This window comes from Myotis daubentonii, chromosome 1 (assembly GCF_963259705.1).
Source record: "Myotis daubentonii chromosome 1, mMyoDau2.1, whole genome shotgun sequence".
NCBI lineage: Eukaryota > Metazoa > Chordata > Mammalia > Chiroptera > Vespertilionidae > Myotis > Myotis daubentonii.
This window is the reverse complement of record NC_081840.1, coordinates 210,719,848-210,736,000: the sequence shown is the minus strand read 5'-3', so window position 1 is coordinate 210,736,000 and position 16,153 is coordinate 210,719,848. Positions and strand designations below refer to the sequence as shown.

General features: G+C 40.5%; 1 protein-coding gene across 2 annotated transcripts in view; it reads left to right on the top strand.

The window, feature by feature from the left end:
- The window catches only part of PGM2 (phosphoglucomutase 2), a 31,487-nt gene extending 16,679 nt beyond the window's left edge, over positions 1-14,808 (top strand). For both annotated transcript variants that reach the window (XM_059673467.1, XM_059673475.1), the window contains 8 exons: positions 2,152-2,341; positions 3,056-3,153; positions 4,721-4,901; positions 4,993-5,086; positions 6,324-6,453; positions 7,142-7,331; positions 8,621-8,754; positions 14,610-14,808. In XM_059673467.1, coding sequence (XP_059529450.1) covers positions 2,152-2,341; positions 3,056-3,153; positions 4,721-4,901; positions 4,993-5,086; positions 6,324-6,453; positions 7,142-7,331; positions 8,621-8,754; positions 14,610-14,712 — 1,120 coding nt within the window. In that variant the 3' untranslated portion in view covers positions 14,713-14,808. The remainder of the gene's footprint in view (positions 1-2,151; positions 2,342-3,055; positions 3,154-4,720; positions 4,902-4,992; positions 5,087-6,323; positions 6,454-7,141; positions 7,332-8,620; positions 8,755-14,609) is intronic.
- The last annotated feature ends 1,345 nt before the right edge of the window (positions 14,809-16,153 follow it).

Below are 16,153 nucleotides of genomic sequence, written 5' to 3'. Positions count from 1 at the left end.
TCCATAGGCCATAGTTTGCTGACCTCTGCTGTAGACTCATATGTGTATGAGAGTGCATGTGTGTGTGTATACTAGCATATGTGCATATAAAACTTGTTAAAAGGTGTTGAGTAGGAAACACTGACTTTTTTTCAACTTTCCAGAAATTTTCTGTGCATATGCAAGCATACATATGTGCAATATATTTCAAACCCATCAATAGGAATATACCATGCGTGTTGTTTGTGCGATGCCTTTTCTCTCCAGTTAATTTGTCACGGATACTTTCTTTATTACCCCCTGCTAGTCCTGACACTTGTTTTTGTAATGTCTGCTGTGCCCGTTTATTTAACCCAGTGACACAGACTCAGTAATGACCATGAAATAAGAAGTAGGCGAGCTGAGGCAGTGTCGTCCTTCCGTAGTTTGCTGTGGGTCCGCCACTCCTCATTGTCCCCCAAGCAAGAAACCACTGGTTTTCAAGAAGTGGAATTTCTAGGTTGTCTCTAATAATGTAGTTATTGGACCACCTGGGAGGGCAGGCTCCCGCGTCGCCTGTGGAACCCCAGTCACATATGAAGTAGCAGCCGTGCCAGCTGGGCGTTACCCTGTGCAAACGTCATCCGGAGTTGCCAGGCCATCTGACTTTTTCTCCCTGAAAGAAACTGGAAACCGAGATTTGGTTTGTGAAATCTCCTAATTTTTAAATGTTGGGAACAAGTAAAACACTTCTTCGAGCCTTCCTTCCATCCCTCTGAGTCAGCTTCACAAAGATTAAGGGTTTCTGCCAGTCTAGAGCGTCTCAGTTGGTTGAGTGTCATCCTGTGCACCTAAATGTTGCCAGTTCGATTCCCGCTCAGGGCACATCCCTAGGTTGTGGGTTCAATCCCCGGTCAGGGCACATAGGGAAGGCACTGATTGATGTTCTCTCTCAATTGATCTCTCTCTCTCTCTCTCTCTCTCTCTCTCTCTCTCTTTCTCTCTCTCTCTCTCTCTCTCTCTCCCTCTGAGCATGTCTCTGAGGATTACAACAGAACAAAACAAAAAGCTAAGAGTTTCCAGTTTGGCCCACTCCAAGGAGCTCTTGAGCAGTTACTGGAGTCCGTGGGTCGTGTCTGTGTGTGTATCTAAGTGTACATATTTCCATGTGTATCCTTAGGTGCATTTCTGGCGTCAGAATTGTATGTGCATTTACAAAGTTGATAATGGTTTACAAATTGCTCTCCAAAAATGTTAGTTGACACACCCACCAACGGGACATGAGCCACACATTCTTACCTCACTGAGTATTATCAAGTTTCTCATGTTTCCCAGTTTGTTAAATGAAAGTAATATCTCACTTTATTTCATTCTAAATAAGCTGTTTTTCATATTTATTTAACCTATATTTTTCTGTGTATTTGTTCATCTTTTGTATTTGTGAAACCTCTTTGCCAATGTAGAAAACTGGACTACATTATTTTCAAATATTTTCCTTTCCAGTGTTGCCTTTGGATTTTTTCATTGAATCTTTCTGCTGAACTTCTATAAAAATTGGATGTTTACCAGTTTTTAATTTATGACTTCCAGGTTTTGTGTCATACTTAAGAAAACTCTACGCCACAATTATGAAAAAAACAAACCTCCCCCTATTTTTTGGACTTGTATATTTATATTTTGTAATATTTAACTCTTTTGAGTCTTGGTGATTTTTAATATTGTTTAAGTAGGTGTATTTTTTTTTTTTTCTAAAAGGTTTATGGTTGTACCAACATGTTAAATTGAAGAACCTATTTTTATTTGACCAATTGGAAACTACTTTTCTCAAACAATTGCTAATACTAATTGAGTGTTTATTATATACCAGATATTTGCCGTAGGTTGGAACCTGAGCCCAGGGCTCTTTCTGCTCTCCCGCTCTCGGTGTGAATGCTGCACCATAAACTCTGACAGGAATCAGATTTGCTGAAAGTAACTGCAGAGTAAATTTTAAAACTTGAGCCTGTTGGAAGAGGGGTATTATATTAGAGAGGAGTAAGTTTTTTTAATGCGATTAGAAAGACCCTCGTTGTCTTGTACATTTGTATCACACTGATGTCTCGTGGATCTGGTTCCTGGATACTTTGCAAACCTTCCCGTTTTGAAAGTCACGTTTGTGTATTTGATCATTTCCCGTGACGTGTCTGGTTCCAGGAGTGTGAACAAGGAGACCAAGCTGAAGTTTGTGCACACCTCCGTCCACGGCGTGGGCCACCGCTTTGTGCAGTCGGCTTTCCAGGCTTTTGACTTTGTTCCTCCCCAGGCTGTTCCCGAACAGAAGGATCCCGATCCTGAGTTCCCAACGGTGAAATACCCGAATCCCGAAGAGGGTGAAGGTGTCTTGGTAACCTCATATTTTTATTTATAAAGCTTACCTCTTCTGTTCAAAACTATGACTACCAAGTGCAATACGGTTTTTTATGTGCTTTCATTGTATGGGACAAAAATAATTTCATCATTGGAAATATTTATATTTATTAATCAATCATCCATTTCTTAAAGGAACTTTCAAATTAGATATGTTAGCATCAGGATATGAGGGCTGAAATCTAAATGTTTTAAATTAAATTTAATGAATTAAGTTTAAGTTACTATGCTTCCTTAATGCCAAAAGGAAACAGTAATATAATGGAAATTTGTCCTCCCATGAATTTTATTCCTTAATTGTCATTTTTCTGATATGAGGAAGTACTGTTTAAATTATGGTTCCTTCAGCCTTTTAAAGGGTAGGGTAACAATGAGATTCAGAGAGCCAGTTTGTTTTGGTTTGTTTGTGAGGTTGATCACATGGGAAGCCAGGAGATACCATTTTAGCTGCACACACACAATCAGCTGTGGGGTGAATTCCATGGGCAGGCTTGGGTCGTGCGCTGGTTCTCTCATTATCTGACCTGGCTCAGGAAGTAATACATGACCAGCCAAGACCAGCTCCAGAAATAAAATTCAGCCTGAGTTTGGGGAAAATTCTCTTTTGGTTCTTAAATAACTGAACGTTTTTAAAGACTGCAATGTCCTCGATTCTTGATGGGAAATATTCTTTCTTTCTGCTCTTTTTCAGACTTTATCTTTTGCTTTGGCTGACAAAATCAAGGCCAAAGTCATTTTAGCAAATGACCCAGATGCTGATAGACTTGCTGTAGCAGAAAAGCAAGACAGGTACGAACTCATTGTGATTGCCTACATAATAGAAATGATAAAGGGTGACATCCTGGGCAGGAAAATGCTTCTGGGGAGACTGGACCTATTTGGCAATATTTCCCATTTACTTTGCAAATGATCGTCTCACTGGGTTTCTGGAGAGTCTTCCAACACCGAGCAGGGTGCTGACACGGGGGCCACACGATTACTCTGCAAGCACAGCGCAGAGTGAACCCGCCCAGTGTGAACCTGGAATTGAAATCACTCCCTGTTATCTTTTTATCATTGATTTCATTATAATTAATGACTCAGTGCCTAATGAGGACAAAGTGCTTTGCTTGGTGCTGGCTTTGCAGTTCTTTATTCGCCAGCAGGTTTGGTAAGGAGCTGACCTTCAAGGAAATGTTGAACTCAGGTTGAGCAGACTAGAGAGGAGTACTGACAGTATAAGGCAAGTTTGACTGTAGAGCAGCAGTTCTCAACCTGTGGGTCGCGACCCTTTTGGTGGTTGAACGACCCTTTCACAGGGGTCGCCTAAGACCATCCTGCATATCAGATATTTACATTACGATTCACAACAGTAGCAACATTACAGTTATGAAGTAGCAACGAAAATAATTTTATGGTTGGGGTCACAACATAAGGAACTGTACTGAAAGGGCCAGAAGGTTGAGAGCCACTGCTGTAGAGTGTGCACAGAGGGGTGATAAGTTGCGGGGTGGGAGGCATTGAAAGGCAGGCAGGGATCAAGCAGTTTCAGCTATCAGATGGCATATGTGACGTTTCGGGGAGTGTGGTGCTATTAAAGGGTCAGGATTTTAGATTATGATGAAACAGAATCAATTCTATATCCGTTTTTAGAAAATCAAGCTAAGATGATATGTGCTGGAACATGCAATGTACTTCTAGCCACGTGGACCACAGAGAGGAAGATAAATCCCACGCATGTTTTTGGCGTCCTCACCATTTTAGCATCAAGCTCAATCTTAAGGAATGCTAAGCTGTTGCCCTCTCAGACTCAATAAAACTGACTGAAAATTAAGACGCACACACTGGTATAGTTGGGGGATCTTGTCAGCATATTCCTGTTGTGTTGAAAAAGCCTTTGCTGAAAACAAAGAGAAAAGGAATGATGTGTAATCACTGACATACTTTTACACGCTCTTCAAAGATTGGCTGTTTGTCTAGGCCAGTGATGGCGAATGTTTTGAGCTCGGCGTGTCAGCATTTTGAAAAACCCTAACCTCATTCTGGTGCCGTGTCACATATAGAAATTTTTTGATATTTGCAACCATAGTAAAACAAAGACTTACATTTTTGATATTTATTTTATATATTTAAATGCCATTTAACAAAGAAAAATCAACCAAAAAAATGAGTTCGCGTGTCACCTCTGACACTGGCTGAGACGTGATAAATGCTCACATGTTTGGGAAGCAGCAGTCACATTTCTGGCCAGTTATTTAAACAATAACAGGGCGTCTTCCAGAAACGACCTTGAACCTTGTTTAGCTTCCTTGTCCTGTTGCGGGGACTCCCAGTGTCTTTGGAGACCTCAGCAGTGCACGGTTGTTTTCTCTTTCAGTGGTGAATGGAGAGTGTTTTCTGGCAACGAGTTGGGGGCCCTCTTGGGCTGGTGGCTCTTTACTTGTTGGAAAGAAAAGAATCAAGATCCCAGTGCCCTCAAGGACACGTACATGCTGTCCAGCACCGTCTCCTCCAAAATCTTGCGGGCCATTGCCTTAAAGGAGGGTTTTCACTTTGAGGTAAGGGTTTTGGGGGCACATAGTCTTCCGCCTTTCATCTGCTCCACTGAAGGTCTCAGACACGTCTTTCTCTTTTGGATTATCCCTTTAGGAAACATTAACTGGCTTTAAATGGATGGGAAACCGAGCCAAGCAGCTAATAGACCAGGGGAAAAATGTCTTATTTGCATTTGAAGAAGCTATTGGTAAGAAGCCCTGTGATGCTCATAGAATTTGTTGATACACAGAATGCAAATATGTGGGAAAAGATGTGGATTTGGATTTGGGTTCAGTAAATTAGTGTGAAACAGGAGCACACAGTTTGCTTTGCTTCTGTGGCATTCAAAGAGCGTTGAGCTGTCCTCTCCCTAAATTGGCATCTCAGATTGCGTTCAGCTAGAACGAATATCTGGCAAATAACCAAGCCATTAGTGTAAGAAAGTGAATCCTTTCCCCAGACGACTGAAAACGGCAACACTGTGCACATGGCTGCTGGCAGCTGAAGAATCTACATTGTTGGGGAGTGTGTTGTTTCCTCCACCGTGGGGTGGATATCCAGACCTAAGTGTTCCGTCCACAGGGAAGAAGGCCGAGTCGTGGTGCCTTCATCGAAGTGATTGTCACCTGAAAGGATGACCCCAAGCCCAGCCAGGATGACAGAGAAACACTTGTCTTAAACTATCAATAGGAATGAGCAGAAAGGAGAGTGAGCCACAGACACCTGAAACTCAGATGTTTGTGCTGGGGATATTTTAGCTATTCATTCAGCAAAAGCTCTGACACATCATATTTATCCTATAATATGTATTTTTCTGATTCATCTGCATATTTCCTGCAGCACCCATAAAATTGAACCAATTAAACCAAGTGGAATTGCTCCTCGTTGCTCTTTTTTGCTCACAATTGGCAGTCTTCTCTTTCTATAGCTTTTTATTTAATAATATTTTTGCATTGGTTTATCAAATATTTATTGCATGACAATTACACAGTCATTCTGAAAGAAATGGGCACTGACCTCTGCCTATAGCAGTTGCCAAGAATCTAGTTAAATTACCACACAGAAGACAATAGGTCAGGAACCAAGATGAATAATATAACTCACAAGAACTATGGGGATTCAGAGAAGACAGCATAAGCCTTGACTAGAACAACTGGAAACAGTTCTGTGAGAGCTGGAGGAATTTGGGCTGGACTTAGGAAACAAGCACCATTGTCTGGGAGGAAGATTCTTCTTACAGGTTATTCAACAAATACTTCTTGAAGGCCTACTATGTGCTGAGCACTGGCTAGATTCTTAACTATAATACTGGCAAATGAGAAGCATCCATATACTTATACTGTTAAACCACTTATGTGATAGGCAGGGTGTGTGTAGATACATGCACCACAATGTTATAAAGGAACCCACTCCTAAGTGTCTGTGTCTGACATGTGTCTCTGCAGGATATATGTGCTGCCCTTTTGTTCTGGACAAAGATGGAGTCAGTGCCGCTGTCATAAGCGCAGAGCTGGCTAGCTTTCTTGCAACCAAAAATTTGTCTCTGTCTCAGCAGCTAAAGGCCATCTATGTTGAGTAAGTTTCTATTGATTATTGAATTGAAGTAATATAATTTGATTAGTTTCATGTGTACAATGTAACGATTCAATATGTGTATATATTGGGACATGGTTGCCACAATAAATCGTTAACATACATAACCACATGTAGCAATGTATTTTAAGTGTATTATGTTCTTGCATATGAGATGCTAATATTCTTTCCAGTGCTCTGACTTTAGTTATGAATTCTATTTCTTAAGAAAATGAAATAAGAGATTATCTTTTCCTTTTGATACTTACCATTTGTGATAGCACTAATCTTTACTAAATGAGAACATGACACAGAATGTGATTTTAAGTGTCTGATGCCAAAAAAGATTAAATGTGTTCATGAAACGTCTATTTAGTCTTTATAGCAATTTCTCAACTCTTGCCTTTCTGATGCAAAAGCAGGCAGACACAGTACATAATGCAATGGGCGCGGTATGGCTCTTCCAGTATAATTTTACTTACAAATATAGGCTGAAGGCAAGGTAGCAGCTTGGTGAGCCCTCGGGTAAATTGTTGTACCTCCTTTTTAATGCTAAACGATTGCTTTGAAGCTAGTCATGGTCATTTGTCTCATTACGTATTTGAGAATGTGCTGGTTGGTGCCCATTCTGTCTACGCTATGCAGAATTATTTGTTCCTCATTTTGCATGTATTTGTATTTGTTTTGATAGGTATGGCTACCATATTACCAAAGCTTCATATTTTATCTGCCATGATCAAGGAACCATTAAGAAATTATTTGAGAACCTTAGAAACTATGATGGGAAGAATAATTATCCGAAAACTTGTGGCAGATTTGAGATTTCTGGCATTAGGGACCTTACCACTGGCTATGATGATGGCCAGCCTGACAAAAAAGCGGTAAGTCACATCCACTTTCATCAAACTCTTGTCTGTTAGTGATTTTCAGAGAGGAAGGGAGAGGGAGAGAGAGATAGAAACATCAAGGATGAGAGACAATCATTGATCGGCTTGCCTCCTGCACACCCCCTACTGGTGACAGAGCCCACAACCTGGGCATGTGCCCTGACTGGGAATTGAACTATGACCTCCTGGTTCTTAGGTAGACACTCAGCCACGGAGCCACACCAGCCAGGCAATACACCATATATTATTAAGAGATAAATAGTATTAAGAGTTACAATGAAACATGGCAGATCCAACCACCGCCATCTCATTGTCATGCATCGACAACCACATTCCCTCTCAGTTTTTTCTCCTGGACTTTACCAACAGGTTTCTAAATACTGTGCTTATATGGTGATGTTTTGAATTATCAGTGTTAGACTCTATTAATTTTCTGTTATGGAGATAAGGATTTAGTTCTTACACTTCCAGCATTCACCATTCCCCTTCCTCCCTGTCCTCACAATACATTTATACCATAACTTAGGGTGACATGAGATTCTGTGCTTGTATTAATATGGCAGAGGGTGAGCATCCGAGAGGGTCTAACAGCCACATTCAAATACCATCTTGCCTTTCCCCCGCCCTTTGCAGTACCTGGTGCCTCAGGTAGTGAGCTTGGCAAGGTTTGCAGAACACCTTGACTGGGTTCTCGTCTGTCGCCTGCAGTGCTCAGCTGTCACCCCGTGTTCCGGGGCAGGTCTGCTCCTCCATCTGTTTTCTGATTTCCCAGACTGGCTGGCAACCCCATCTACTGCAGTTCCCTTTCTTCCTCTTTGCCCTTGTGTTTGTTTTGTTTCTCATACTCCTGTCATTTTAGTGAATACATCCAGTTATGAATACATCTGCCAGAAGCTTTATTTTCTTTTCAGTCTGTCCATAGACAGTTTTGCAAAGTTAAGTAAGGTCTAGTATTGTTTTTATTTTTTTTTTTTTGTAATGCATCATTAATCTATTTAAATCAATTTCTTGTGAAATTATACATTTCAATTTTAGTAAAGCTTTAGTCGTTTTTTGTAAAAAGCCTACAAAATTTACTTAAATTTCACACATTTCCTTTTTATTGTTATCTAGTGTGTCATTTGTATGGAGTGCATTTTCAGATTTTCTCCACAATGTTCTTCTTCCTGAACCAATATAGTCGCTTGGCATTTATTTTCTTGCCTATCTAGAAGAAACTATTATCTAGGCCAGAAGAGTTTCTGTTACTATATACATTCAGAATGTGTATAATTCATTCCTAGGTTCTCCCTACTAGTAAAAGCAGCCAAATGATCACCTTTACCTTTGCTAATGGATGCGTGGCCACCATGCGGACCAGTGGGACAGAGCCCAAAATCAAATACTACGCGGAACTGTGTGCCCCGCCTGGAAACAGGTAAGATGTGGATGGTTTTCAGTCCCTAAACTTCCTAGTTGGTTCTGTTTATATGCTGAGTAAAACATTTCCTCCACAGTATGTCGTTTAACTGGGAAGCTTGTTCCAGAACCTACAGCAAATGCTGTGATATTAACAGCTGCTTGGAGCATCCAGGGACACGAGTGTTCCCTCCAAGCTTAACTACATCTCTTTCTCCCCCAACTTTTCTTTGTATGAGAAAAATGTCATTCCTAATTTCAGTAATAGTAATATTATTTCCTTTTTCTAGTACTATTTTTTGAAAATATATTTTTATTGATTTCAGAGAGGAAGGGAGAGGGAGAGGGAGATAGAAACATCAATGATGAGAATCACTGATTGGCTGCCTCCTGCACATCTCCTACTGGGGATCGAGCCTGCAACCCAGACATGTGCCCTTGACCAGAATCAAACCTGGGACCCTTTGGTCCTCAGGCCAACACTCTATCCACTGAGCCAAACCAGCTAGGGCTCTAGTACTTTTTATATGAGGTAAGCACCAATGAGTTTTTCTCTTTTTCCACATGTATCTGATACAATAAAGTAAAATCATTGCACATGCATTCAGCACATATTTTGAGCACCTGTTTGGTTGCATTAGGCTATGCTGGGTCCCAGGATAAAGAGTCAATGTCAGAAAGAGTCCTTGCCACCGAAGGACTGATGGTCTAGTACAGGGGTGGGCAAACTTTTTGACTCGAGGGCCACAATGGGTTCTTAAACTGGACCGGAGGGCCGGAACAAAAGCATGGATGGAGTGTTTGTGTGAACTAATATAAATTCAAAGTAAACATCATTATATAAAAGGGTACGGTCTTTTTTTTTTTTTTTTTTTTTTTTTTTTAGTTTTATTCATTTCAAACAGGCCGGATCCGGCCCGCGGGCCGTAGTTTGCCCACGGCTGGTCTAGTAGCTTCAGGGTCGTGCCTTTGTGAGTATGGGAAAGGGCTGGAGTTGGTCACTTTCCAACTGTAACATTTTGAACTTTAACAACTGTGGTGTATGTCATTAGCATGTGCAAATGTGCTACTGCAAGCTACTTAACCCACAGTTAACTAGCTCTTCTCTATTTAGATTATAGTTATGAATCAGTGGGAAAAATTTAAGGTGAAATCAACTCTGTCCAATAGAAATAAAATGTGAGCCACATATGCAAATTTAAATGTTCCATTAGTGAATAGAAACAGGTGAAATTAATTTTAATAATATATTTGATTTAACTTAGTCTGTTTAAATAGTGTCATTACAATATGTAATCCATACTAAAAGTTATTGAGATATTTCACGTTTTTGTCACACAAAATCTTCACAATCCATTTAGTATCTTACAACTTGCCATGTATCTCAATTCAAATGCCAATTTTTTTTTGGAAATACTATAACTGTATTTAGATCTCATAAAATTTACAGTAGAAAACGTAGAATTTGATACCCCAGTTATTCCAAACATACTTAAGTTTTCCAACAGCCAAATCAATTTTTAAATTTGAATTTCAATCTATCGGACTTAAATGAAATTTAAAAATCAGTTTCTTGGTTGTACAAGGCATATTTCAAATGCTTGACAGCCACGTGTGGCTAATGGCTACTGTAGTAGACGGCAAGAGACTTGGTGGTTGTTACAACATGTATTCCAAAGCTCTGCTTGTAGAAAGGTTTTTCTGAGTTTGTGAATCAGATTTGCCCCATGTGGAAGTGGGAGGAGAGGAACACTGCTGAGCATCTTAAATTGGCAAGCCAATAGCAGATTAAAATACAGCAAATTAGGAGTGGGCGAGGAAACAATTGTTAGGGTTAGACTTCCCTTAGACAGGCAAAGTGGGTGCTCATAGCAAAGCAAGAAATACTGACGCAAAACAAAACTAGAAACATGGAAACAAGAACTCAGAGAGTTTAAGTGAAATAGTATTCTGCTCCCAGTGGGCCCTGCACCTTCTGAGTAAGAGCTGCCGGACAGCTATCAGAGTCGTGATTATAGTTCTTAACCATCGAGGTACTCAATCACATGGATCTATGAAGTCATGGGACTGTAATAGATTTGCTACAGATTCTCATTAAAACCTTCTTGTGCTTAAAGGGCAAAAACTCAGCTATGAAGCAACTTAAACATAAAACAGCTCATTTTCTGAGCACTTTGCATTACCAGTGTTTTATGGAATACTAGAGGCCCAGTGCATGAAATTCATGGACGGGGTGGGGGCTCCCCTCAGCCCAGCCTGCACCGTCTCCAATCCGGGACCCCTTGGGAGATGTCCGACTGCCGGTTTAGGCCCGATCCTGGGGATTGGACCTAAACTGGCAATCAGACATCCCTCTCACAATCCTGGACCGCTGGCTCCTAATCGCTCACCTGCCCACCTGCCTTGTTGCCCCTCACTGCCTCTGCGTGCCAGCCTGGTCTCTCCTAACTGCACCCCACTACTGGCCTGGCCGCCCCTCACGGCCCCCCTACCGGCCTTGTCGCCCCACGCAGCCTGCTGTTCAGTCGTTTGGTCATCCCTCACTAACCCCCCTGCTGGCCTGGTTGTAGGCAGCCATCTTGTTAGGACATGAGGGTTAATTTGCATATTACCTCTTTATTATGTAGGATTGTGCAAGTATTGGTGTTTCCATGTGTGTTAAATAACAAGCTGTTTGCTACTACATCGAGTATGATTTTTTCATTGGCTTCTTTGTAATTCTCATTCTCACTTAGTGTTCGTATATTTCTGTATCTTATTCTTTTTGGGGGGGTGGAGGGAAATAGACCTTAGACCAATTTAAAGATGTTTTCTATAAATATTTGTCTTTTCCTTTTCATTATCCTGTGGAAAATGTGCCTAATATTCCAGAAAACTTTGCTTTAAAATAACAGAACTATTTAATGTTTAAGGGTCTGTGGTATTTACATTTTTCACATGGCTTACTGAGTGGACTTAAATTCAAATACTGATTTATAAATTGCTGAAAACACTTAGAAAAAGTGTGCTTTTATTATATGCATTGAAATGTTGCTTGCTTTCATTAAATGGGTCATTAAGCACTAAGTCAGCTATGGCTATGCTATCGGGGCTCAAGCCAGGCACCAGCATACCTACTGTACAACAGCAGTAAAACCATGGCTAAGGTTTCCTTATTTTATGATAACCTAAAATATTACTAATATAGTCATATCATGAATTTCACTTGTTCATAGAATTTCATGACCTACTAATTTCTTAAAATATGAAATCCTGCCGAAACCGGTTTGGCTCAGTGGATAGAGCATCGGCCTGCGGACTGAAGGGTCCCAGGTTCGATTCCGGTCAAGGGCATGTACCTGGGTTGCGGGCACATCCCCAGTAGGAGATGTGCAGGAGGCAGCTGATCGATGTTTCTGACTCTCTATCTCTCTCCCTTCCTCTCTGTAAAAAATCAATAAAATATAAAAAAAAAATATGAAATCCTTTTCTGGTATAAGTTCTGCTTTTTAAAAAATATTTTGTTGGGGTAGATGTCTTTAGTTTTTATTTTGGAAAATTTGAAACCTACAGAAATGTTGAAATAATAATGTAGAGAATATTACATACCCTTGCTTAGACCAGGACTTGGCAAGCTTTTCCTGTAAACAGCTAGATAGTAAATACTTTAGGGTTTGCAGGTCCTATGGTTTCTGCCACAACTACTGGGTCTGCTGTCGTAGCTAGAAAACAGCCATAGACATGAAGGAATGGGTGTGGCAATGTTTCAGTAAAATTTACGCAAACACACCATAAAGCCCTGGTTTGCCTACCTCAACCTAGAATTAGCAATTGCTAACATTTTGTGATATTTGCTCTTTCTCACTATATACACTATATTTTTGGTTGTTGTTTATTTTTCCCCTGAGCCATTTAAAAGTAAGTCATAGACTTTAATATGCATTCCTAAGAACAAAGACTTTCCTTACTAGCTAAGGTTTAGATAATAATTATATCAGGGAGAGTTCTAACAGAAATAAGACTAGTTGGAGCTATAAAGATACATAGCTCTCTGTAGACTACAGATATATATATGTCTGTATGTCCATATGTAGTAAATTCACTGTTGAGTTTTAGGTTTATTGTTGAAAAAACACACACAATAATTAGTTATGTGCCTTCCTGAGGATTGCTTTTTTCTTCAAAGCACACTTATGGGGAAGGAAAAAAAAGACCTGCATGATTCATATGTACTTATGAAGCATAATTACTTTATGTGTTACCAACAGGGATAAAAATAATTATAATGACAGCTTACATTTATTGAGGTTTTGGGGCCAGATTCTATGCTAATTGCTTTCTATAATTTGTCTCAATCTACACAGCAACTCTCTTGGGCAGGTACAGTCTTTATCCCAATTTTACAAATGAGGAATCTGGGCCTTCCAAAGGCTGAGCCTTCCCCGGGGCACACCCTAGTAACCAGTAGAGCCAGAATTAATGCCTGTAACAAGATGGGTTGTGTTAGTTGTACTCTTAGCTTGCACAATGTAAAAATGATCTTAAGTGACAAGGATTGCCATCTCCATTAAAATAAAGTTTGTAGCTCTGACCAGTTTGGCTCAGTGAATAGAGCATCGGCCTGCGGACTGAAGGGTCCCAGGTTCGATTCCGGTCAAGGGCATGTACCTTGGTTGCGGGCACATCCCCAGTAGGGGGTGTGCAGGAAGCAGCTGATCGATGTTTCTAACTCTATCCTTCTTTCTTCCTCTCTGTAAAAAAGTCAATAAAATATATTTTAAAAAGTTTGTATACTAGTATGTGAAAGATGGTTAAGTATGAAGTAATGAAATTTTGAATTGAAGGATTTAGCTTTTTTAAGTAGCTTTTTGGGTTAAAGTTCTCATAGTAACTCATACTGTGCTAGTGGCCTGACACTTACATGAGCTGCTGGAAACTTGTCTAATTCCAAGTCCGGTTTATCTGTCATCTGCCTTCCAATCGTTTACATGTGAATGAGTGTTTTCCACCTGCTTAAAAACTGGATTTCCTTAGCGGCATCTTGCTCCCTAGATTAGAGTTTATATTTTAGTTGTGGCCCTTTGTTCTGGAGGTAGAATAATGAAGATAAACCCCAGGCTCTGAGTTCCTGGTGCATGACTAGCAGGCCCGCTAGGAGGTTCCCTGGCCCTGTCTGGTCTAGGAAGGCCTTACAGCCACACCTCCGCTTAGCTTCCAGAAGTTGTGTGGAAACAGGATCAGGAACGTTCTTGTCCTGGGAGACCTAGGGCATAACAGCTGTGGCTTGTAACAGTTCAGCAGGACTCAGTGACAACTGGAGTCATGAAGTTTTCTCTGCGATGTTTGGCACAAACATTGCAGAACTTTAGGGATGTGAGGGCAAACATTGTGTTTCTTAAACATTCTTTTGAAGACTAGAAAGGGGTGGTTTTTGTTATGGTTGAGACTTTGGGAAAGCCTTTGGGGAAAATAATTGATATTGCCTCATGGGATTTTTTGTTGTTAACAGAGGCTAGGCACCCTGGACTTCTGTTTTGTCTGATTTATTAGTAGCCCTCCTCTGAAGGTTACATGTCAGTTGTACTTGGTCACAGTGGGGAGAATTTAAATATGCTTTGGGCCCTGGCTGTTTTGGCTCAGTGGATAGAGCGTCGTCGCCTGTGGGACTAAAGGGTCCCAGGTTTGATTCTGATCAGGGCACGTGCCTGGGTTGTGGTCTCGATCCCCAGTAGGGGGCGTGCAGGAGGCAGTAGATCAATGATTCTCTCTCATCATTGATGTTTCTATCTCTCTCTCCCTCTCCCTTCCGCTCTGAAATCAATAAAAATATATTTTAAAAATAAAATATGCTTTGTGAAAATCCACTGATCTTGAATTTCCCCCCTTATTTTGCAGTGATCCTGAGCAGCTGAAGAAAGAACTAAATGAACTAGTTACTGCTATTGAAGAACATTTTTTCCAGCCACAAAAGTATAACCTGCAGGCAAAAGCAGAGTGAAATATTCCAGCCTTGGGCACAATTGCATTTACCTACATTAAGCTGAACTTGATTTCTTTATTCTTTTTTTAAAATAAATCTTTATTGTTCAGATTATTACAGTTGTTTCTCTTCCCCCCCCCCCCATAGCTCCCCTCCACCTGGTTCCCACCCCACCCCCTGTCCTTACCCACCCTCCCCCTCCACTGTCCCCGTCCATAGGTATACGATTTTTGTCCAGTCTCTTCCAGCACCCCCCACACCCCCTTCCACCCAAGAATTGTCAGTCCACTCCCTTTCTATGCCCCTGATTCTATTCTATTCACCAGTTTATTCGGTTCATTAGATTTTTTATTCATTTGATTTTTAGATTCATTTGTTAATAGATACGTATTTTTTGTCACTTTGTTGTTCTTAATTTTTATCTTTACCTTTTTCTTCTTCTTCCTCTTCTTAAAGAATACCCTTCAGCATTTCATGTAATACTGATTTGGCAGTGATGAAGTCCTTTAGCTTTTTCTTGTCTGTGAAGCTCTTTATCTGACCTTCAATTCTGAATGATAGCTTTGCTGGATAAAGTAATCTTGGTTGTAGGTTCTTGCTATTCATCACTTAATATATTTCTTGCCACTCCCTTCTGGCCTGCATGGTTTCTCTTGAGAAATCAGCTGACAGTCGTATGGGTACTCCCTTGTCGGTAACTATTTTTCTCTTGCTGCTTATAATATTCTCTCTTTGTCTTTTGCCCTTGGCATTTTAATTATGATGTGTCTTGGTGTGGTCCTCTTTGGATTCCTTTTGTTTGGGGTTCTCTGCACTTCCTGGACTTGGAAGTCTATTTCTTTCACCAGGTAGGGGAAGTTTTCTGTACTTATTTCTTCAAATAGGTTTTCAATATCTTTCTCTCTCTCTTCTTCTGGCACCCCTATAATTCGGATGTTGGTATGCTTGAAGTTGTCCCAGAGGCTCCTTGCACTATCTTCATATTTTTGTATTCTTTTTTCCTTTTGCTTTTCCGGTTGGGTGTTTTTTGCTTCTTCATATTTCAAATCTTTGACTTGATTCTTGACTCTAGTCTGCTGTTGGATCTCTGTATATTATTCTTTATTTCAGTCAGTGTATGCTTAATTTCTAATTGGTCCTTTTTCATATCCTTGAGGGTCTCACTAAATTTCTCAGGTTTCTAGAAGATTCTTGAGTAACCTTTTAACTATGGTTTTGAACTCTATATCCAGGAGTTTGCTTTCCTCCATTTCTGTCATTTGTGACAAGTTTCTTTGTCTCTGCATTTTGGCTGCTTTCCTGTGCTGATAGAGTGGCTTAGTGTGCTAGGTGTCCTATAGGGCCCAGTGGCTCAACCTCCCTAATTACCTGAGGTGGACACTCTTGGTGCACCCCTTTGTGGGCTGTGTGCATAGTCTTGTTGTAATTAACCCTTGATTGCTGTTGGTATCACTGGGGG